The sequence below is a fragment of the Xiphophorus couchianus genome, chromosome 4, assembly GCF_001444195.1.
Source record: "Xiphophorus couchianus chromosome 4, X_couchianus-1.0, whole genome shotgun sequence".
Classification (NCBI taxonomy): Eukaryota; Metazoa; Chordata; class Actinopteri; order Cyprinodontiformes; family Poeciliidae; genus Xiphophorus; species Xiphophorus couchianus.
Window position 1 is genome coordinate 31,173,300 of NC_040231.1, and position 23,119 is coordinate 31,196,418.

Consider the following 23,119-nt stretch of genomic DNA (forward strand, 5'->3'; position numbering starts at 1 on the left):
AGCAGACAAACAGATGCTTGTGTTCTCTGCTCATCCGCCATGAAATCTACTGACACGCATTCATAACAAATTAGAAACAAATTTTTTTTTTTTTTATTGAAGGCAAATTACCTTCCTGGGAAGCTGTCTTTCAAATTTTTGGGCCAGAACAAATAAACCTATGTGAGGCATGACTGCAGCTCTGATTTAAATATTAGATGGAGCCATGAGGCTGCAGACTTTATGGAACGAAGCATCACATGAAACTCTGATGCTGCTAAGATCTGAGATTCTTCTGTGGAACTAAGGAGCGCTGGCAACGGCTAATTCAGGAAGGTCTTCTGGTCCGTTTGTTTGGTCTGAACCAATAGCGGACTGTGTTGTTTTTTGCGTGGTGCGGTTTGCATTCAAGTTTTGCTTCTTTGCAAGCGGACTACAATTCATAAACAAAGCCATAGTGGTGACAACCATTGCTCCCATTGGACAGAGACGACAGAGGCCAGGACAAATGACAGATTTGAAAATGTAAAAACAAACTCCGAACGTTCTGGTTGCTGCAGTTCTTTTGTGCACATTTGTGCTGTTGTTACAAACTGCAATACTGTTTTGAATGTCAAGAGCAGCTAATATTAAACTGAAAAGCAGCTTAATTATTATTAAAGCAGTTTAATAATGAACTGCTTTTCAGGTTAGATAAAAAGTATCCCCCATAAAATGAGCAGAACGTGTTTTTTTTTTTTTTCAGTCTCTTGGAAGAAGAACTGGACAATATGGACCATCTGTCTTCCAGAGACAACTTGTTCACCCTAGTCTTAAATACTAAGGTCTTAAATAAATAAAGTAGAAGAAATTAATCTCAACATTTTACACACACTGACCAATTCCTTCAGACAGTCAAAGTCTATTGTTATCAGAGAACCACAAGAAGTGGCACGTTTACTTTTTTGCAGTGTATAAACATACAAAACAATCGTTTTTCTTTCTTTGGAAGGACAAGCAACCATGAGGGCCAAGGCAGAGAACAGAAAATCACAATGTTTAACGTAGTTTATGATTTACAGCACGTTGCTGTTCAGAGTCACTGTGTGGTCTGTGGCAGACATGTTCCTGATTCACATCCTGTTGCTGTTCAGAGTCTCTGAATGACAGGTCCGTTTCTCCCAGAGTCTCTTTTCTCCTTTGGAAATGAAGAGTTTATGTCTCCATGTTGTAGACGAAGTTTATTGTATTTATACAAAAATAGATATTTCACCCAATTTTAATCTTTGCTGGAAAAGTGTGTTTGTGTTCGGCTTACCCTGTGAACTTCACTGGATTCGTTTTGTATGTAAAACTTTTTATTTTCTCAATTCTAAACAGCTTCAGCAAAAACTCTATTTCAGTAACCTAATCCTCCCTACCGCTTTGCTTTCTCTGCTTCCTCTTCTTTGTTATGTTAATCTTGATATTTAGCATGTTTTATGTTCCTCTTCACACTAAAGCTTTTAAAAAAGAGGCTTGAAATGAGTCAGTGGTGGAGCAGGAGCAGGATATGCAGCTTTCCTAGCTGTGATTCCTGCTCTTCTTCCCACCCAGCTGCTAAAGACTAACGGCCACGAGGGCAACAAAATCTTTACAAAAAGGACTGGAGGTGTAGGCCAGGGCTAGTTTAGTAACTCCTGATGTATTTAACTGCTAACATATTTCCATGTAGTTCCGGTTGATCAAGTGCAGAGGTGGCAGAGTGCCCAAATACTTTATTCAAGTAAGAGTAGCAACTACTTCAACATATTTTAACCCTAGTAGAAGGTAAAGGTAGCCGTTCAAATTACTCGAGTGAAAACGTATTAATTGATAAAGAAAAATTAACCATTCAGTATATAAAAATTACATCATCAGACAGACCAAAATATAAAGTTATGTGGAAATTTGGGTATTATAAAGACCAAAATGGAAATAATTCATATCAATAATATAATCACAAAATAACAAAATCAGGCAAAATATATATTTTTCCAAATCAATTTAAAAAAGGAAAACAAAAAAACTAACAGAAACCGCAGGGTTGTGTCTGGTGAATTTGAGGTTAAAACATGTTTGTTCTTCAATCAGTGAAGTTACTCACTCTGGGTAGGGAATCCAGACATTTCACTCTAGAAAGAGTAAAGATACTTCAAAATAAAATGACTTGAGTAAAAGTAAAAAGTGCAGCGTAGTAAAAATACCCCTAAAAGTAAACTTTTGTCCAAAAATGTACTCATGTAAATGGAGCTGCTACCTGATTCTGTTGTTAATGTTTTCTGCTTTCACCCCGAAAGTGTGTCAGCACACAGACCCAGCAGCTGACACACATAATTCCCGGCATGTGTGTGTGGGGGGGGATGTGTGTGTAGGTGTGTGTGTGTGTGGTTCATTCAGAGCATTTAAAAACATGGCCGCCCTTTCTGGTGGTCCTGATTCTACCTCATCTCTCCTCATGTAGTCACTGGAGAGCTGGCTGGACCCTCAACAGCCAAACTCATTGACAGAAAACCTTGTGTTTTAAAATTTCTGATCTATTTTCTGGAAAGTAATAAAGCCTGATTACGATTTATTTATATGAAGACTTAAAAAAATGAAGGTACTTCTGTGCAAAACACTGTGATGTATTATTAAATGAAGGTTTTGAGGATTTTTTTGGATCTTTTTGAAAATATCATCGTCTGCAAAGCTTATTTCAATGGCACATTATTTTCTTTAAAAACACAATCTGAGATATTACTGTCATACAAATAATGCAAACATTTCCTGGGTGTCTTCAGGATTTAGTGCTGAACGTTTCCGAGCTCGGCTTGAAGGATGACGCTGTGATCTTCTTCATCGACAAGACAAAATAAATGAGGATGAAGAAACCTGCAGAGACAAAAACCAAACGTAGAAAATTAACAAACAGAACAAATCTCTGCTTTGACAATGACTTTTTTCTACTAATTGTGTGAAAAAGGTTACAAATGAAGATGATAGAAGCTTCATTTTGCTAGATTTTTTTTTTCTTCTCATCACGTTGCAGTAAGTTCTCCAGACCTTGCAGGGAGTTGATAATGCAGAATACGTAGAGGCCAGCAGTGGTCAGCTGGCCGAATGAGAAGAAGATCAGGCCCCAGGTGAGTCCCAGCAGGACCATCAGAACCAGCAGGGTGAAAAGTTCTCGCTTAGCTTTGCTTGTCTTACTCGGCGCAGTCTGCTTCGACAAACATGAAACGAAACACAGGCTGGAGGTCACCGCTTATCCATTATCCGAAAACAGCCAGAGTGAACTCACAAGCCCGCTGAATTCAAATCCAATACAGACCTAACATTTGGAAGCAGCTTTAAGTTGTTGTTGTTTTTTCTAACTGTAGAAATTCTATGGTCAGATTTTGCTTTCAATCCCAAATTTGATTTTTCAGCAGTTAGCAGTAAATATACGTTACTGTGCAATAAATATCAGCAAATGAAAAGACGGCAGGAGTTTTAGGGTTGAAGGATTCACAAATTAAGTGCAAAGTAAAAGGAAAATGAATCACATGTTGCGTATGCTACGTTATGCTAAAGTTTCCTTCAAGCCAGCGAAGTTTACTTCAAAGAAAACGAGAACGACTGCTACCTGGTAACTGCAGCAAAAACGTGTCCGATATGATCTGTTCTGGACAAATCTGACACTGCCTTAAAATATTTTGCCAATATTTTCTGCTAATATTTTTAGAAAATCTGAAAAAAGTGTGATTATACCTGTTTGTTAAGCTTGTCACACATTAGCCATTTCACGATCCCTCCAAACATGACGGCATTAACGACGAACACCATGCCGAACAGTCCCAGTGTGGTTCCCATCTTCACCTTGTCATCGGTGATGTAGCATCTAAAGCACAGGCAGCAGTTCATCGTGTTACGGAAAGAAAATAAAATCTGCAACAGAAACGGGACTGAAAACATCTGTAATAGGCTTTGAATATGCTTTAGCCAAGTCAACTGTACGTCTTTATGAAATATTGCAAAACACATAAGGTGAGAGTTACACAGAAGAGGATTAAGGCCACTGAGGAAAATAAAATTCTACATTTTTTTCTCAAATCCCGACTTTTTTTTACTAAAAATTTGATGTCAGCCTCATAGTTTTGACTGCAATCTCTTAAGATCAAAAGTCAGACTTCTGAGAAAAAAAGTCAGGATTTTAACCTTTTTTCCCTCAAATTTCAGGCATCAAGTCATAATTCTAAGATTAATGTCAGAAATGTGAAAAAGAAGTGTGATTATTATTTTTGTAATTTTATTTTTTTTGCAGTGGCCCTAATCCTCTTTCATTGTGTGCAGAACAGGAAGTGGTCTAGATGTGCTCGTGTGTCTGTGTTGTCCTTACACTGCGGTCTCATTAGGCCTAGACTGGTCCAGTGAGGCTCGGCCGTACATGTTGTGGTCAACGATCACCACCACTGTCACAATGACCGCTGGAAGACCTGAAACACACCAGATGACACCTTCACCTAAACCTGAAGACATTTAACGTCCAGACTTAGCCGATGCCACTCACCCCATCCCACCACGCTGAGTTTCAGCAGGTATCGCCTCACATAGATGTTGAAGACTTTGACCAGGAGGAGGTAGAGGTGGAAGCCCTCCAAGGCCATCCAGGTGAAAGAGGCCAGCAGGGAGTAGTGAAGAAGAAGAGCCACATAACGGCAAAGCTCAGTGGAGGACGACGCTGCCACCGCCTGGCTGGGGAGGAAGTGAACGTTGAGGAGGATCAGAGCGACTGCCAGGCTGATGTGAATCTTCTTGGAATCGTCTGCTCTCAGTTTCCTGTCAGACACAGAAGACGGGGTCAGATGTGGGCGACAACGTTTAGCTCAGATTTTGCGCTCACACCGTGTCACAGAAAATCCAGGTGTCATGAAAAGGAGCGGGGGCCGGCGGAGTGGACGAGAGACCAGGGAAAAAATAATAAAACTAGAAGGAAAGGTAAATAAGACAGAGAGTCAATGTGGGCAAATATAGGAACTCCACCACCTGTGTGTGATGAAGAGCAAAACGGCGATGACCAGAGCGGTCAGAGAGATGCCACAGCCGATGTAGGAAATGTAGGACAGGATGGCCTCGTCTTTAGGGGAGAACTCTGCAGACACCTGTGGAGAATTAGAGCATTGATTTACAATCTGGTGTTATTGTGGCAATATCACGACAACATTTTAAAAAATGAAATTGTCTTTACAAACTGTGTACATAAAGCACTATAAAACTAGAATTGTGATTACTTTTTGTTGTAAGCATGTCTTTTATGTTGTATCCTACTGTGAAGATAAACAAACGCTTTAGGAAGCCATGATTTTCCTGCCTGCTGTTTTCTTTGAAACAGCAGGATGGTGCCACCTGCTGGCATGTGCAACTTTTTTTCTGGTTGTCTATTTTGAGAGTTATTCACTTTCTCAGTTCAATAGAATGTGATGCAGAAGTTATAGTGATGCATAAATGTCTTTTTTTTTTTTTTTTACAATATTTTCAGTCTCAACATGGTGTTCTATAAGTTTAGGCTTAGTTTGGTTCCAGCCGTTTGGCAACCCGAAGCAGAAATATGAGTCGATTTGAAGCTGTGCCTCTTAATGAGTACATGGCAGAGGCAGACCAGACTAATCAATCACTGATCTTTGCTGCTTTTGGTTCAGGAAACTGTCCCAAATACACCGAGAGAGAGACACAGAGAGAAATTTGTGTGTAAAAATGTACAAGTTTTCAATTACAAGAGTAAGAATGTATTTTTGTCATCAGTGGATAGATACTGTAGCATAAAAACGCCCAATAGCATTAGAAATATTTTAGTCTCTCTCCTTCCTCCAATCTGCTTTCCCATAAATTCAGACTTGTGCACCCAAGGCTATTAAAACAATCTGACTGAAGTTGTGTGTTGATCCTGAAAGCAGACTTGTTATCCACAGTAACAACATTCTCCTGCTGTTATAGAAAGACAAGATGAAGTTTCAACTTAAAGCTGGTCCTACCATCAGCACACCAAAGTATGTGAGATGATCACAGGAACAGTTGATTTGATTCTGATCCCACTTTGTCTCACAGCCTGAAGTACTGAACTCTGAGAGAGAGAGAGAAAAAGAGGGAGAGAGAGAAAAAAAGAGGGAGAGAGAGAGAGAGGGAGAGAGAAAAAGAGGGAGAGAGAGAAAGAGAGAGAGAAAGAAGTTTGTATTGTTCTTTAGATTTCCGTCATGTCTCTGCGTATCAAAGAAGTGTTACTTTGGATTCTCACTTTTCTCTGTGGTGTTCAGGAACACACATTTGGGCTTCAGGGTTTTCTAGAGAGAAAACAACATTCCTTGGTTTAACATCTAATCGGTGAATTCTATCCATTGTACATAAAACAGACGCCACAGTCTTACAGAAAACTAAGACTAGAACCATGGTTACATGTATGCTTGTTTCTGTGTTTATGGTGATGCTGACTCGGTCCTGGAGTCCTGAAACGCTCCTGCCACCGACACTCAGGCCGACAAGCCGACGGTCATGCAGTTCATCTGAGCGCTCCAGAGCCGTCTGACAAGCAAAACACACTCTGCTGAATTCAACGTTTTTCAAGCAAGCGGATTAGAAAACATTTTTTCTGGTAATGACGTTCGTTTACAGTAGCGTCTCAATTTAGCAGTCAATGACACAAACAGTAGCACAATATATATGGAAACATAATAATATTGTGTATGACTAAATCTACTTTTTAATTGTGCTGTGTAACATCAAGATGTAATGTTGTTAGGTTCTGGTTTACCCTTCCTGCTGCAAATTTCCTGTTTAACAAAAAACACTTGATTTCAGCTGATTTACATTTGCCATATTCATTCATTTATGGAACAAATGTGAAAAGTTAAAGAATCACTCTGAGTTACAGAATCTTAACATTCTTTCTGTCTGAGCATCGTTTACAATAACTGATCTGTGGCCAACATAAATTGAAACAGCATGTCTCTGGTTTTAGTTTTTTACTAAGTTATGCACATTGTTCAGTCTCATAAGTTTGAGTAACAATCCCAATGTATAACCAGAAAGATTATTTTAACTACGGCATTCTGACACCTAGGTTGAGTCTTAAAAAAAAACTAAATAAAAAATAATAATAATAATTGTAAACTTTTCGAAAACACGCATTGTCATTTGAAACTGCGTAGCAAAACCGTCATCTTCTACAACCATCACAAAACTGAACGAGAGCGTAAACCAGGATACGGCTGATCGAGGTGAACAGAGTGATGGAAACAGGATGGACGGCATCACTGACCTCATTAGGTAACTGGATCATGCAGAACACGATAGTATTATTCTGTCCAGCATTGAGCTCACTTGGAAGTTGAACGCTCACTTTGCTGTTTGGAACATCTGAATCTATCGTTACCTACAAAGGAGGCAGAAAGAGAAGGAACAGAACAGAGGAAGATAAATAAAGTTTGAATTGCAGTCTGTAAAAAAAAACAAAACTAGATCTGCAAGCAGTTATCAAGTCCCAGGAGCGCACAATATTTACTGCTGGTGAAGCATGAGGTCTGCATACAGAGGTCTGCATACAGAGGTCTGCATACAGAGGTCTGCATACAGTATGCAATTCACTATTCGAAGCAAAACTAAAATCAGACTAAAACATCTGCTAAGGGCCAAATTTTAGTCTCTATTTTTATTTATTGTGGAAAAAATTACATATAAAAAATAAAAAATGTAATTTGACCACCATTCAAAAACATGTAACAGGCTGTCACCTGTTTGTCACTGGCTGCAATCTGAAGACCTTTAAAGTCACCAGTGGGTCTGTACAGTAAAGCCACCATGTTGTCCTGGTACAAGGCTGTAGAATTAGTCGTCTCGGTTTCCTCCAGAACTTTCTGTAGGACTCCGAGGGCTCTTGTGGAAAAGCAAAGACGAATAAATTGACCAACCTGATCAACGCCTTGTTATTAATACACAAATCGAGATGATCTGTATGATAAAAAAGACTAGAATATTCACTTGACAGTGTCGTCATGGGGAATGTTATGCAGTAGTAACGGGAAGGTTTCCATGCAGCAGCTTGCATGATCAGCGTCTTTCTGCTCTGCAGATTTAACTCATGCATATTATTTATGAGAAAATGGAAAACGGAACATAATATTCCTTCTAGTACCTGCCGATGTTCACGTACCTGGATCAGAAGGCATTTTGCAATTTAATTTGTCTAACGCTTTACAACAACCTGGAGATGCGGGATTTTTTTGCGCAGGTCTTTCATTTGTTTCCACATTGTGATGAAACGTGAAAGACAAGGTCAGCCAGCAGAGAGTCCAACGTCTCATTCTGTGAAACACAGAGAAAACATCCAGGCCACAACAGCTGCTTGTGGTTACAGAGTCACTGTGTTAATGGAGAACAAACATTTAAAGTCCTTTAATGAAACCGAACCTAAAATTTGTACTTATTTTGTTTTGATTGTCTTAAGTCTGCATAAGTCCTTACACCAAACTAAACATTACCGTGTCTTTATTTTTTTTTTTAATTAGTTACAAATATTGATGTAATTATGCAGTAGCAACCAGAAGTTTACATACGCCGTCTAAGAAGACAAAAACAGTCTTTTTCTCACAGCCGGGAGCTAAATCACACCAAACTTGTCAGAAATACCAAAATGATTTCAATTTGCTAAATGGCTCAATAAGGAGAAATAGGATATGTCTGAAATAAGGTTGGGTGATGTGCTACATGGGTTCATACATATTCCTCAGTCCAACAAATGGTGATATATCCAAGCAACAATGTAAACAGGCACAGACAGCTGGAAGCAAAAAAATAATAATATCAGAAAATAAGACTTAAAGCCATCATGCTGTGTAATTATTCTATATGATGAGCTTTACTCAGTGAACTGAGTCAATGAAATAAGGAAACTTTGGAATATTCCAACTCATTGGTTTGACTTCAATTTAGTCTTTATTAAGGCTGCCAACAATAAAACACAGCAAGGTAAACTTGAGTTCACTTTCAATCCGGCCGATTAAAACAACATAGTTTATATTGTTTTAATTAGAATTTACTTAAAGTTTACGCTGCTGTTGGAAGCTCCACCTGTTTCTGGGATGAGGAAGGTCAGCAGCGTTTCAGGATCCAAACTGGCCAACATGATCATTTTCTAAATATAAATTGTTAAAAAATATCTTAAATCTCATGGTTAAACCTTAACCAGCATCGCCAAACACAAAATGAAAATTGAATAAAACAATTTTTTTTTATTTTAATGAAATCTTCTTTTTCAGTGAATTAGTTTGAGCTCCTAAACGGTTTTTATTTCTGTGCATCTTGTTAAGTAAAGCACAGGTTCTGCCTCGGTCTGACTTCAATGCAACCAGCTTAAATAAGAAATGTGAAGAACATCATAGCCTACCTGCAGTAAACCGTCTGCTTGATTACGAGGTGTGGCTGATTCATGGGACATGAAGGTACAACTGGTGAAAACCTCTGATGTGACACCAGGCGAAAAACTAACCTTCACAGGAAACCAGTTAAAAATAATATGTAAATGAGATTCTGAGAAAACAATTCAGAACAGATCTGTGTCTGTTCTGAATTATTGCAGTAAAGTAAAATGTGCGTGTAAAGATAATCGTTTGCACCAAAGACTATCTGATACTACAATGTTGACAGCTTTGCACATTTATTTAACCTCATTATTTTGAGCAGCTTTTTGTTGGTCTGGTTCACACTGACTGATCCGGTGTCTGAAAGGTTTGCCAGCACATGTGCAGCTCTGAAGACAGAATCATCTCATTTACAACCTCTGAGAAATCTAAAGCTCAGAAAGAAAAACTTCAATGCAAAATGTAAACGTACGATGTCCAACCAACACATGGTTTTTATGGATTTAAAATGCACACCGCTGTAATACTTTTTAAAAGCACAGACATGTATTAATTTCCAGAGTGTTTCTTTGGAGCAAATGGGACAAAAACCCATTGAAGAGGGATGAGTGATTGCTTAAATGAGATATGCAGTGAGAACAAAGCTGTGTCTGTGCTTCTACCAATAAGGTGATTTGTTTTATTCGAATAGCATGAAAACCGAACTAACCTGTTTGTTTGTTTGTTGTTGTTTTTTTTTTACTAGTCTACGCATCATGCGGGTCCAGCAGAGTACTGAGAATGCTGTAGATAGTAAATGGATTCAAAGCAGTGTCTCTGAACTCAGCTGGATGAACGGTCGGCGTCGGTTCCGATCCAACCAGTGACAGAAAAAGAATTAATAACCGCAACAGACGACACCTGCACACACAGAAGACTGTCAGGCCGTTGGGCTGTTTTAGGGTTGTTTTTTTTTTATATCTAGGTTTGTAGTTTTGTTCATTTATTATCTGTGGTTTGCCTTCGTTCTCTGTTATCAGCCTGGTTTCTGTTTTACTTTAGGTCAGCCTGGTTCTCGTGTTTATTCTCTGTTGCTTCCCTGTCACTGTTGCTTCTTCTTACTCCTTTGTGTTATTTCTCTCCCTCAGTCTGCCTTCTCCTTTACCCCCACAGCTGCACTTTGTTTTCTAATTAACACCAGTCCATAATTCCAGTGTTAAACTCCCAGTATTTAGCCACCCTTCATCATTCACTCCTCGTTTCTCCCATTACCGCATGTATTCTAGCCCCTGTTTGTTTCTGCTCTTGCTCTGTGTGTTCTATTTCTTTTTTGTCCTTGTTTAATAATTTAGTTATTAACATATCTGTATCTACTCACTGCCTTGGACAAATGAGCATGCACCTTATTAAATGTGAAGTGTAGCAGATCATAAAGCAAGGTGACGGAAAAACAGCGGGGAATCGAAATGTGTATGTGAAAAACCAAACTTTACAGGAGAACGTTTGTCCCTCATGACCCACAGTAAACTCACTGTGGAGACAGAGGAACATGGGAACGCAGATGATGAGGGGGTGGAGGGGAAGCCACACTGCATCCTGATTCCTCTCAGACATCTAATTTGACTCCATAATCAAACTTTGGTCATGGATCCACTTTCTCATAAGCATTCAAAACAGCAGTTTTTTATACTTCTGCTGAGCCGTAGCAGAAGTATAGAACTTCTATTCTATTAGAACAACTATTCAAATAAAAATAATCCCTATGAGCCAACTTAAACCTTAAATCACAGTCCACACAACATTTCAAGGTTTTATCACCATCACATCCCTTCGCCCAGGTGGTCGCCAGGGTGATGTGTACCACTTATTATCTAAAAACTAATCAGCTGTGGAGAAATCAGGCTGTAAATACATAAATACAATGGTGATACTGCTGACGATGCATCGGCCCTAATGGAAGTCTGGTGGTTTTTTTTTTTTTGGTTTTTTTTTAGCCTTATATTTTAGAAATATCTGGCTTCCCCACAATGTAAGGATTGTCGAATTTATTCTTACCCATAACTTCTTTGTCGTACTGACAAAATAAAAGTTGCAAATTTAATTTTAAAAAATTGTATATAATATTCAATCAGCCGCAGAAAGTTCTTTTCTGACTCAAAAGACGACCATTGCTATGTAACATTGTGGTATGTCTCCACTGCACCACTAAAACACACAAACATAGAAAATGACAGAAGTGAAACTTCTACATTAACAGATTGTTCGGGCTGCACAGACCTGCTGGAATAAAGTGGTTTGCTGCCCCCTAATGGTAAAAAGAAAGAAGTACCTGCTACAGGGATAGCTAATGGTTGGCCAACGTATTAAAGAAACATGCATAAAAAGGCTGGCATAAAGGTCTTAATATAAAATGTATTTGGAGATAAATAGCTTTAAGTGACTCAGTGTTGGTTGGACATTCAACCAGTGTGTTAATTTATTTTTCTATTTTTGTGTTAAGTAACTTTAGTCTTTGCTATAATGCACAAATGTTCAAACATTTAGTTCAAACACTAAATCTTTTGACATAAAATTCACACCTGATGTAAAAAAAAAAAAGAGGAAAAATAGCATGTTTGATATCAGGGGGAAACATGTGGAACTAAATATAAAAAAACCCTAATAATATGGAGCTGCTGAAACCAAAACAATTTCAAAATCAAGCAATAGAGTGATAATTCATATTTATTCAAAACTATTAATTAAAGAACAAGAATCACATACTGTGTTCAAACACAAAAACTCGAAACTTAAAATTGGAAAATGTGAAGGAGTAAACAAGCAGGAGAGTCACAGGAATTATTATAAATATGTTTTGTTTGGGTTTTTTTTTATCTAAAACCAGAAAATTCTATTTACAAAAACATGAATGGTGAGGTAAAAGGGCATTTTGACTGCAAAATAAAACATAACTGACAAGGCTACATATATATATATATATATATATATAATAGCTGATCAGACCATGACATCACACTAATGTTAGCTAAGCATGACACAATTACTAAATAAAAAAAGGAACACGGTACAGACACATTTATTGGTAAACTAAACACATTAAAAAGGAAAACAATATTAAACTTTAAATACAAACACTGAGCTAAATACCAAATGCTAGAGTAACTGTATAAAATACAAGATCCGTCTGTACAGAAGTGGTGCAGAGCAATTATCACCTCCAGGTATTTAGATCCTGGTCATTTGACTAAACAAACTACTGATGACAGACACAAAAATGAGTCATAATCATAAACTGAAGATGAAAAATAAGCCAGTTAAAAATATATATAATACAGTCCAACTCAATAAATTAGAAAATTATTGAAAATCCCATTTATTTTATGAACTTTCTCACCAAGTTGAACTCATCATATAGATTATTTGCAAACATGGATGTTTGAAAGACTTTATTTCTGTTAATTATGATGATTTCCTACTTGCAGCTGTTGTAAATATGACATTTAAAATTAGAACATTACATTAGATAAAAAACAACTTTTTAAATACAGAAATGTGAGCGTAATGAAAAGTATGTTTAATAGCTGCTTTATGGTTGTTGTTTTCTTTTTGGGATCCGTATTCCAATTTATTGAAAATGACTGTGAGCACGCTGAAAATTAGAACAAGTGTAAAAACAATTTGTTCCAAATTAAAGAGCATTATTGTATTTGCAATAATGAATGCTATAAATGTAAAAAAAACAACAACAATGGACTAGGGGGAGGGTCACCAGGTGTGGTCAGGGGTTTGGCCATCAGAGAATATGAATAAAAAGGCCAGAAAGAATTCAGTGTAATCTGAGTCACAGCACAAAGGTAAATGTGTCGCTAATATATTTGACAATCTAAGAACACGTTCACAGTAAGCTTACTGAACTAGAAAATCATTCAGTGCAATATGAATCTCTTCCTTATGCTGTATTTTCTGTCTCAATCTACAAAATAACTTTAAAAGGGGATAGAAGGTATAAAAGCAGGCTGCACTAAGGATGAAGAAATAAGTAACTTTAAATTAACTTTGTAAAATACACATTATTCAACTGATCATATCACAATAATAAATAAATCATCCAGACAGTTGGTTGACTTCAGGTTTGAGTGGTATGTGTTTCAGAGCTTGTGTCTTTGGTCTTCTTTAGAGACAGCACAAAATAAATGAAGATGAAGAAACCTGCAAAACAGAAAGTGAAGAAAATGCCAGTGAGTAATACTGGAGCACTGACAATCTATTGGTTTTTGCACCAGGTGCCACAACACACCAAATTCAGTCACGTTGTGACGAGCTCTCCTGACCTTGCACAGGGTTCAGGATGCAGAAGGCGTAGAGCGCAGGAGTGGTCAGGTCACCAAACGAGAAGAAGATCACTCCCCAGGTGAGGCCCAGCAGGACCAGAAGCAACAGCAGGGTGACAATTTCTCGCTTGGTGTTTTTGAGGCCGCTCCATTTGCACTGATTCAGCAAACATGAAGGGAAACACATGGACAAAAATGATAGCTGATCCAAAAAAAAAAAATCATCAAGACATTACGACATGCTCTGTCACTCTATATTTGCACAAAACTGCTGCTTAGAAACTGGGTGTATTTTTGGATGATTGGGAAAAAGTTCCACATTTAGACAGCCATTGTTGTTGTTATCTGGCAGTGCAGTCAAACATTCTGCACATGTGGAGTATTTCACGCCTCTGTGATGGATGCTACAGAAACAAATGTAAACGGGGCTTTGGTTTAATTCATTTTATTCCATGGAAATCTCAGAAAAATGTTTTCTCACAGTGGTTTAATTAAACTTACGCGTGCCCAATTGAAATGCAATTTAATGCAACTAAAATAAAAGACCAGCATTGATGCAGTCGGGAGACTGCATCAATCTCCCGACTGCATCTGTTACTCTGTTTGTCAATGCTGACAAAACAGAGTAAATCAAGGCTCAAGCGAACTTGCGGGAAGATGAAAACAAAATTATCTGGCTGAGCATTTAAAGACAGTTAAAGACAAGTCCAAAGAGAGTCTTTTTCTACCAACTGTGTAGCCCCCTAAAGACTGTCTTTTTCTAAACCACTTTGATGGTGGCTAAAACTATGGCACAAAGAATGTCTGGCCAACTTCAGCTCATAAAAGTCTATGTCTTGTCCCCAACGCATCTGGGCCTTTACAAAACTTGTTGACAAACCGAGGAGGAAATTCACCCAGTAAAGTGTCTGTGTTAGAGCAGGAACACAACCAAACCGTGCAGGACTTTGGCTCTTAAGGAGTAGACTTGGCCACCCCAGCTAAACATAAGACACATAATAACTAAGAAAGGACTGAACCAAAGTTAAACAGAAACACGGCTGATCTAATTGAAGAAAAGGAAACAGTCGAAAATCAACTCAAACAACCAGGGATCCTTTACAAAAACGTCATTTCACACTTACATTCCTGTTGACTGTATTTATCAAACAGTGCATTGAGCTCAGATTATTATTCAAATTAGTTCAAACAGTTTTATATATAAGGAACCCCAGCAGATTGCATAGAGTCAGTGACTTGCAGCATTGATGCCTCCTGGACGGAGAGACAGCAGACAATCGCTTGTGTTGTGTCACTGATTTTTCATCAGTCCCTCATGCCGAGAACGCAGTGAGCGAAGGTGGAGAGGTAGAAACTGTGTTCTTGTTAACGAATCAATAACAAGGCTAGAACAGAAGGTGACAAACCTTATGATTACCTTATAATGACAATTACCTCTTTGCTATCGTGGGAGTCCACAAACCATTTCACTGTGATTCCAAACATTATCAGATTGAACAGGAACATCAAACTGAACAGTCCAACTGTGGTTCCCATCTTCACTTTGTCTTCAGTTATGTAGCAGCTATATGTAGACAAAAAGGAAAGGCAATCATTTTTGTCATATAGCAGAAAAAAAAAACCCAGGAAGAAATAAACTCTTATATGCAGTGGTTATGCTTTAACATTCACATTTACCCAGAATCCAAAGTATATTTAAAATAACTCATAATTTAAACTTCAATAATTATCAATGTTGTGCACAATAAACTTTTGTGAGTGTTTTGTCTTTACAATGCTGTTCCGCTTGGGTTGGACAGGTCCAGATGGGTACGACCATATATGTCTTTGTTGACGATCGCCACCACTGACACAATGACCGCTGGAAGACCTGAAACACAACAACTGATATGTTAACTTAAGGCTGCAGACATTAACTTCCAGACTCAGCCGACGCCACTCACCCCATCCCACCACGCTGAGTTTCAGCAGGTATCGCCTCACATAGACGTTGAAGACTTTGACCAGGAGGAGGTAGAGGTGGAAGCCCTCCAAGGCCATCCAGGTGAAAGAGGCCAGCAGGGAGTAGTGAAGAAGAAGAGCCACATAGAGACAAAGCTCAGTGGAGGACGACGCTGCCACCACCTGGCTGGGGAGGAAGTGAACGTTGAGGAGGATCAGAGCGACTGCCAGGCTGATGTGGATCTTCTTGGAATCGTCTGCTCTGAGTTTCCTGTCAGACACAGAAGACAAGAACAGCTGTAGGCGACAAGTTTTAGCAGATTGTATTCTCATGTTGTTTCAAAAATCATATAGTGTAACATGAAAGGAAGTGTGGATGAGGTGCTTGAAATATGGTTAAAACTAAAAGTCAAGGCAGCAACTATACATGCTGGGAATGGTGGCAAATAGGCAAACAAAGAAAAAAATAGAAATATTAGAGGAAGGTGCTGGTTTAGGGGAAATGAAATAGTCATTTGAGTAATGGAAAAACTCAAAATCTATGAAATAATCCAAATCTATGAAATAACACTTTACCTGTTGACCGTGAACATTAAAACCGTGATCACTAGAGCAAACAGAGAGATGCCACAGCCGATGTAGGTGATGTAGGACAAGATCTCAGCGTCTCTAGAGGAGATGCTTCCGTATGAGACACTTCCATTAGACGTAAGTGTATGAGACACCTGTGGTGAAGATGATATCATGTTTCTGTTCTATGTAGCAACCTTTTTATTGTGATATGTACATAGCCATTTATTAGCTCTTAAATTACAATATTTTACTAATCATAAAATAGAACAGAATAGAAATAGTTAATCCACTTTTTGCCTATTTTGTGCAATTAGCTGGTATGAGAGAATTCCATTAGTTCAAGCTTTTCTGCTGGTAATCATACATTATGTCTCTTGTTCCGATTGCTTCTCGTCAGAGAAGTTTTCCGACATCTGACATGGACCTTGTCAAGCCAGGCGACATTCTGGCATTACTAATATCTTAAACTATTTTTTTTTCTCAAGGTAGTTTAAAGTTACCATGAGTGTGGTTTGAATCCCAGATCACCTCTGAACACTGTTCCTTTGCTGTAATAGATATCAACTGGGAAGATTTGTAGAGTTTATGTTTGTCATGATGTACTCTGCTTATGATTTTAGCGTGCAGAGGACAGCCCTCACAGATATGTAATAACAGAAAGGTTTGCCCTACCAAAAGCACGCCAAAGTATGTGAGATGGTCACAGGAACAGGTGACATGACTCTGACTACGATCCCACAGGGTAACGCAGCCATCCACGCTAAAATCTGGTAAATCAGAGAGGGAACAGTTTTGTTAAAGACTATAGCTGCATTTCTATTGACCTTGTGCTAATTGGAATTATGAAATATGTTATTTTAATTGCCTTCCTTATTTAATTCAAACAAATTCAATTCAATTGTGGTTTTTTGACATGATCAGAATGCCGACCAAGATTTCCGATTTGCACACATTTGTAACGGCCATGCAGCTCATGTCACATGTTCACCAGCACATAACAACTCTATAAGAAAGTCTGTCTGTATCCTATCCAACAAATAAGGATCTTTTATGTTGCTGCGCGAGATTTATATAACTTTTGATGCTTACTTTGTGTTGTAGTATTTAAGAACACACACACTGGCCTCAGGGTTTCCTAAAATGCAAAAATAAATTGTTTAGTAGAGGTCAATATCAGATGATATTTTCATGTATCTTTACTAAACCAGATCACCTACATTCTGAAACAACATGTTGGGATCTGGGCTGTTTTTAGTCTGTTTCTAGTCCCAGCAGTCATCCTCCTAGAATGCTGTCACAGCTTATCTACCGTCATCAAGAGGAGCTTTAGAGGAGCCTGAATCCATCCCTTCAGTGCCTGGGTGTTAACCTACTGTGGTAACATCAAGCCCCTCAGTTCTGCTCTGAGGTTTCCTTGTGTGATTCCTTACCTCTTTTTGTGCCCTTTAAAAGTTTCCCCATCAACAAACTGGATCGACTCCTCCATGACTCTCCAGCTCTCTGCGATCATCTCCAAGGTCTTGGTGAAGACCTGGATTTCTACCGCGGCTGGTTTCTCAAAGACAACTCTTTCCTTCATCAATCCCTGTGAAACATGATCGCCTTTGCAAATATTCATTGCGCTGAGGTTCCATTCTCATAATCTCTGACCTCAATCTCACTTGTTTCCTGGAACCATCAATGCTCAGACCGCTCCACCATGGACTGCCTCTCCATGGTGGACGATCACCAACCCTGCAGTAAGCTCCGACCCCATCATCATGTCCCTGTTCTTCTCTTTAGACTCATCTTCCCTTCCACTGTTCCCAAATCCCCCCTCATCCAGAAACACTCCAGACAAAGATTTAATTTATTTGTAAAGAACTTAAAACTCCTCAGTGTTGGGATGTGGGCCAGGCAGCTTTCAAAAACAAACACAAGTTTTAAGCTTGAGTTTAACAATAAAACTGTTACATTTATGCTTGTTGTAAAATTTATGGTGATGTTGACTCGTTCCTGAAGTCCTGAAATGTTCTTGCCACGCACGCTCAGGCCAAGCAGCCGACGATCATACAGTTCATCTGAGCGCTCCAAAGCAGCCTACAAAAGAAAATGCAGTCAGTATATCTAAAAGGTGTAAAACATTTGTCATTAGCCAACATTGGACTAACAAATGTATATATTAGTTGCACATCTCAAATCCAAGGGTTATTTTATTAAGTTTTACTTTGCTCATTGTGGGGGTCTTTCTGCATGCAGTTTGCATGTTCTCCCTGTGCATGTGTGAGTTCTCTCTGGGTACTCCGACTTCCTCCCACAGTCCAAATACATGATTGTTAGGTTGATTGGTCTCTCTAAATTCTCCGTATGTGTGCGTGGTGGTTTGTCCCGTCTGTCTCTATGTTGTCCTGCGATACTTTTTAATAATGATTTACAGTTTGTAGGGAACACTGCTGGAAATGCAGCTCAACTACCCTCCCATTCTCTGTAAGAGACGTCCACCAAACAGAGACTAAAAGTTTATATTCACGGACAACTAGCATGAAAAAAATTTACTCAGGGATCTCAGTACATTGTTTCCGGATACCTAAATAATAATAATAATAAATACCTAAAATATGAATGACAGTGGTCCCTGAGAACTGGAATTGTGAAACACTGGTTTAAAGTGACCAAACCAAAACAAGCTGATCAAAATCACCTGACATTACCAGCTCAGTCATTTCAAACCTTTTGTTGCTTAATTTCGTTCTATGTCATTATCTATGAAATATGTACACCATCTACAGAGAACATTTCTAGAAGATTTATGTTGGCTTAAACTGTTTCGGATCTCTTGGAAATCACAAACGCAGCACAAGTATGAGCGTTTTATCAGGGTAACGCTGTTCGAAGAAGAGCTGAGCAATGATTTGTAATTGTTTAACAGTCAAAAACCAAAGAATTTACATCCTAAATTTCAACGCATCCTCTGACCTCTTTGGGAAGCTGAATCATGGAGAACACAACTGTATTTTCCTCGCCAGGATTCAACTCTTGAGGCAGATGAACCAACACCGATCTGCTTGGCATGATCACACCTGATGTCACCTGGTGTAGATCACAGCCAGACATAGGAATAGGAAGATTGAAGAAGATCCATAAAAAACATAGTTCAACATTCTCTGCTCATGTATCGTTGATCAGAATAAGTATAAAATTAAGTGTTACCTCATTGTCATTGGCAGAAATTTTAAGACCTTTGAAAGGAATGGCGGGCTTATGTAGGAAAGCCATAATATTTTCCTCATGGATATGTGTCTCGTTAGTCACCTCTGTTTCCTCCAAAACTTTCTCCATGATTTGAAATGTTCTCGTGGAAAAACAAGAGCACACACGGAGTAAAACACCCAGTCGTCAAAGAAAGGGACAGAATATCTGTGCAAGCTGAAATATATATATAAAAATATTTACATCACATCTTGATCATGTTTAAGTTGCTTCTTCACATTCTGGGTGTAATTTCTCATGAAACATGAGGCAGTATTTTTAGAAACCCTGTCTACAGAGTAAAATGACACATGTTATTACATAAAGAGCTGCAGAAAGTCGTCAATGCAACTTTCAGTTGCACAACTTTCAAGATACAAATGAGAGACTTATCATTAAACTCATTAAAGCTTTTTGGTAGCATCATTGTTTCTTGTACCGCTACACCGGAGAAAGAAACATAGGCAGACACTGAGCTTCACATATATTGGCTTGCAAAAGTATTCATATCCCTTCAACTTTTCCATATTTTGTCACATTACAACTACAAACATAAATATATTTTATTGTCACTTAAAAGACCAAACGCAAAGAAAATTATGCACGATTCAAAAAACTTTTTTACAAATGAAAAACTGAAAAGTGCAGTGTGCAAAAGTATTCAGCCCCCCTGAGTCAATACTTTGTTAATCTGCCTTTTGCTGCAGTTCCAGCTGCTAGTCTCTAGGGTTCGTCTCTACCATCTTCGAACATCCAGTGACTGAAATGTTTGGCCATTCTTTGCAAAACAGCTCAAGCTCAGTCAGATTACATGGAGAGAGTTTGTGAACAGCAGTTTTCAGAACACAGATTCTCGATTGGTTTTAGGTCTGGACTTTGAGTCATTCTAAGACATGAATGTGTTTTGTTTTAAACCATTCTGTTGTAGGCCTGGCTTTCTGTTTAATTCAATTCAGAAATACTTTATTGATCCCAAAGGGAAATTAAATAATTAGGGTGGCTGTCCTACTGGAAGCTGAACTTCTCAGTCTCCAGTCTTCTCTAGACTCCAACAGATGTTTTTTTTTCCCCACATCATCCCGTTTTTATCTCCATCCATCTTCCCATAAACTTTGACCATCTTTTCTGTCCCATTTTTCTTGCCACTCCTCCATAAAGACCACATTTGAGCAGTGCATGACTAGTAGTGGAGCTGTGGATCTCTGCATCTGGTCCAGAGTCACCATGAACCTGTTCGCTGTATCTCTGATCAGAGCTCTCCTTGGTCAGCCTGGAAGTGTAGGTGGACGGCCTGGTCTTGGTATGTTTCTAGTTGGGTCATGCTCTTTCCATTTCCTGATGGAAACAGTGAGATGTTCAACACCTGACAGATCTTTTAATAGCCTAAGCCCTTGGACTTCATGATGCTGTTTGCTCCTAAAATATTCTCTGAACCTCTGAGGCGTCACAGCAGCTGGATTTGTACTGAGATTAGATTACACATTGTTGCACTCAGAGAAAAAGGGGCTGAATACTTTTGCGCAATATGTTTTTCAGTTTATTTGAAAAAAAAAACAACATTTTAAATAATATTTTGCATCATTTATAAATTTCTTTCTACTTCACAAGTGGTATACTACTTTGTGGTATAGCACAAAGTAGTATTTAGCATAAAATTCCAATGAAATATATTTATATTTGTGGTTGTCATGTGACAATATGGATAAGTTGAAGGGATATGAACTGTACATGTTTTTCAACAGGGTTTACCTTACATACAGTAGGTCACTGTACACTGAAATTAGTTACTCACTTGAAGCTTGACAAGGAGGTGGGGAACAAAACGCTTTCAGTTCTGCATTTATGTGGTCTAACAAGGTTGTTCCGTTGCACTCGTAGTCTTCAGAAGGATTGACAACAAATTAAAAACAACACATTAAAATAACAAATGCATATAAAAATAGCTCTCTAGAATACCGTTAGTAGAACTTAAATTTCTATTTAGGTTTCACACAACATGACTGGTAAAAAGATGCCAATTTAAAATATTTCAATATTACATAAAAGTAGAACACTGAAGTTGCACCTTTGAGATTTGACGCTGTTACGGTCACTGACCTCTAGGGGGCTCTCTTCATGAGAGGTGCAATGTGTTGGAGCTCGTCAGCCACCATAAAGAGCTACAACCAGACATGTCAGGTCCCTTCTTTTTTCTCTGGGCCTTGATCCGATGTGATCTTGTCTGTGAGCGGATTGCTTGTGGAGACTTTGGATGGTTTTGCTGTGAGCATTTTTGTGACGCATCAAGTGTACAACTAAATGTGGTGGGATGGTGTTCCGCCCTCCCGACGATGTGCACCAGGTGTAGCAAGAAGCGCGCAGTTGATTGGTGGGCGGGGCGGATGGCTTTATAGCTGAGCAGGCCGCTGCCAGGTGCGTGTGTATCAATGTATCAATTTGGGTTTAGAAAAGGTAGAAGTACAAAAGATCCTGCATTATATCTGGAATATGAAATTAGACGGGCTCAGATTAATAAGGAGAGTTTAATAGCAATTTTTTTAGATGTAGAAAAAGCTTATGATATGTTATGGAAAGAAAGATTGTTAATTAAAATAAAACAAATAGGGATAAGGGGTAAAATATATAGATGGATTAAAAAAATTTAACTGAAAGAAATATAAAAGTAAAAGTAGGTGGCGAATTAAGTGCAAAACATCAAGTCGAAAATGGAATAAGTATAATAAGTCCTATGCTATTTATTATAATGATTAATGATATTTTTAATAATATAGATAAATCTTTTGGTGTTTCATTATTTGCAGATGATGGTCTTATTTGGAAGAGGGGAAAAAACATAGAATTTGTAAATAGGAAACTACAAGAGGCGTTACACAATGTAGAAGCTTGGGCTTTAGAGTGGGATTTAGAATCTCAATATCCAAATCTAAAGTTATTTTTACTAATAGAAAATTAAATGTTACTGCAAATCTCAAATTATATGAGAATGTTATAGAAAGGATAGATCAAATAAAGTATTTAGGAATCTGGTTTGATAAAAAACTTGCATGGAAAATTCATGCTAGTAAAATAATTGAAAAAAGTAAAAAAAAAAAAATCTTAAATATAATGAGATGTTTCAGAGGAAAAGAATGGGGAGCTGATAGAAAAGCTTTAAAAACAATTTACACCGGATTAATCAGATAAATTTTTGATTGTGGATGTATTTTATATAATTCAGCTTCAAGTAGTTTACTAAACAAAATAGATAGAATACAATATCAGGCATTAAGACTTTGTTGCGGAGCGATGAAAACTACCCCAGTTTCAGCTCTACAAGTGATGAGATGCCACTGGAGCTCAGAGGAAAACAACTAGCCATAATTTACTGGGCAAATATTAAAGGACATAAAGAAAGTTATCCTCCATATGTCATGCTACAACCTTGTCAAGAAAAAGAAAAAAGCAAATAAATAGTTTTGGATGGATTATAAAAAATGAAATAAGAGATGTAGGAATAAATCATAGTTTAATTAGTCCTGTGATTGTTATTCCTGTTATTCCACCATGGATAATTGGACAAGCTGAAGTTGATTTAAGTTTATTGAAAAGAGGAAGACAACTAGAAAAGAAAGCGGTGGAAAGTTATATAGGAAAGGAATATGCAGAGTATATACAAATATATACAGATGCTTCCAAAATATCTAATGACAATATAGGAATAGCGTTTATAATTCTGGATTT

The 23,119-nt window shown here is 38.1% G+C and overlaps 2 protein-coding genes across 2 annotated transcripts in view; both read right to left on the bottom strand.

Moving 5' to 3' along the window:
• Positions 1-2,531: 2,531 nt before the first annotated feature.
• LOC114143343 (adhesion G-protein coupled receptor G5-like) lies at positions 2,532-9,416 on the bottom strand. Its single transcript, XM_028015274.1, has 14 exons — positions 9,374-9,416; positions 8,141-8,292; positions 7,969-8,053; positions 7,722-7,863; positions 7,250-7,363; positions 6,388-6,513; positions 6,230-6,275; positions 5,970-6,058; positions 4,984-5,099; positions 4,508-4,776; positions 4,337-4,433; positions 3,709-3,838; positions 3,022-3,178; positions 2,532-2,850 (listed from the first exon to the last, which is right to left on the bottom strand). Exons 2-14 carry the CDS (start codon positions 8,289-8,291, stop codon positions 2,756-2,758), a joined length of 1,617 nt encoding a protein of 538 aa, XP_027871075.1. The 5' UTR covers position 8,292; positions 9,374-9,416; the 3' UTR covers positions 2,532-2,755.
• A 3,467-nt stretch (positions 9,417-12,883) lies between these two features.
• The window catches only part of LOC114143342 (adhesion G-protein coupled receptor G1-like), a 44,711-nt gene continuing 34,475 nt past the window's right edge, over positions 12,884-23,119 (bottom strand). Inside the window, exons 12-16 of the mRNA XM_028015267.1 lie at positions 15,601-15,869; positions 15,431-15,527; positions 15,092-15,221; positions 13,658-13,814; positions 12,884-13,535 (exon numbers count right to left, since the gene is read on the bottom strand). Coding sequence (XP_027871068.1) covers positions 13,453-13,535; positions 13,658-13,814; positions 15,092-15,221; positions 15,431-15,527; positions 15,601-15,869 — 736 coding nt within the window. The 3' untranslated portion in view covers positions 12,884-13,452. The remainder of the gene's footprint in view (positions 13,536-13,657; positions 13,815-15,091; positions 15,222-15,430; positions 15,528-15,600; positions 15,870-23,119) is intronic.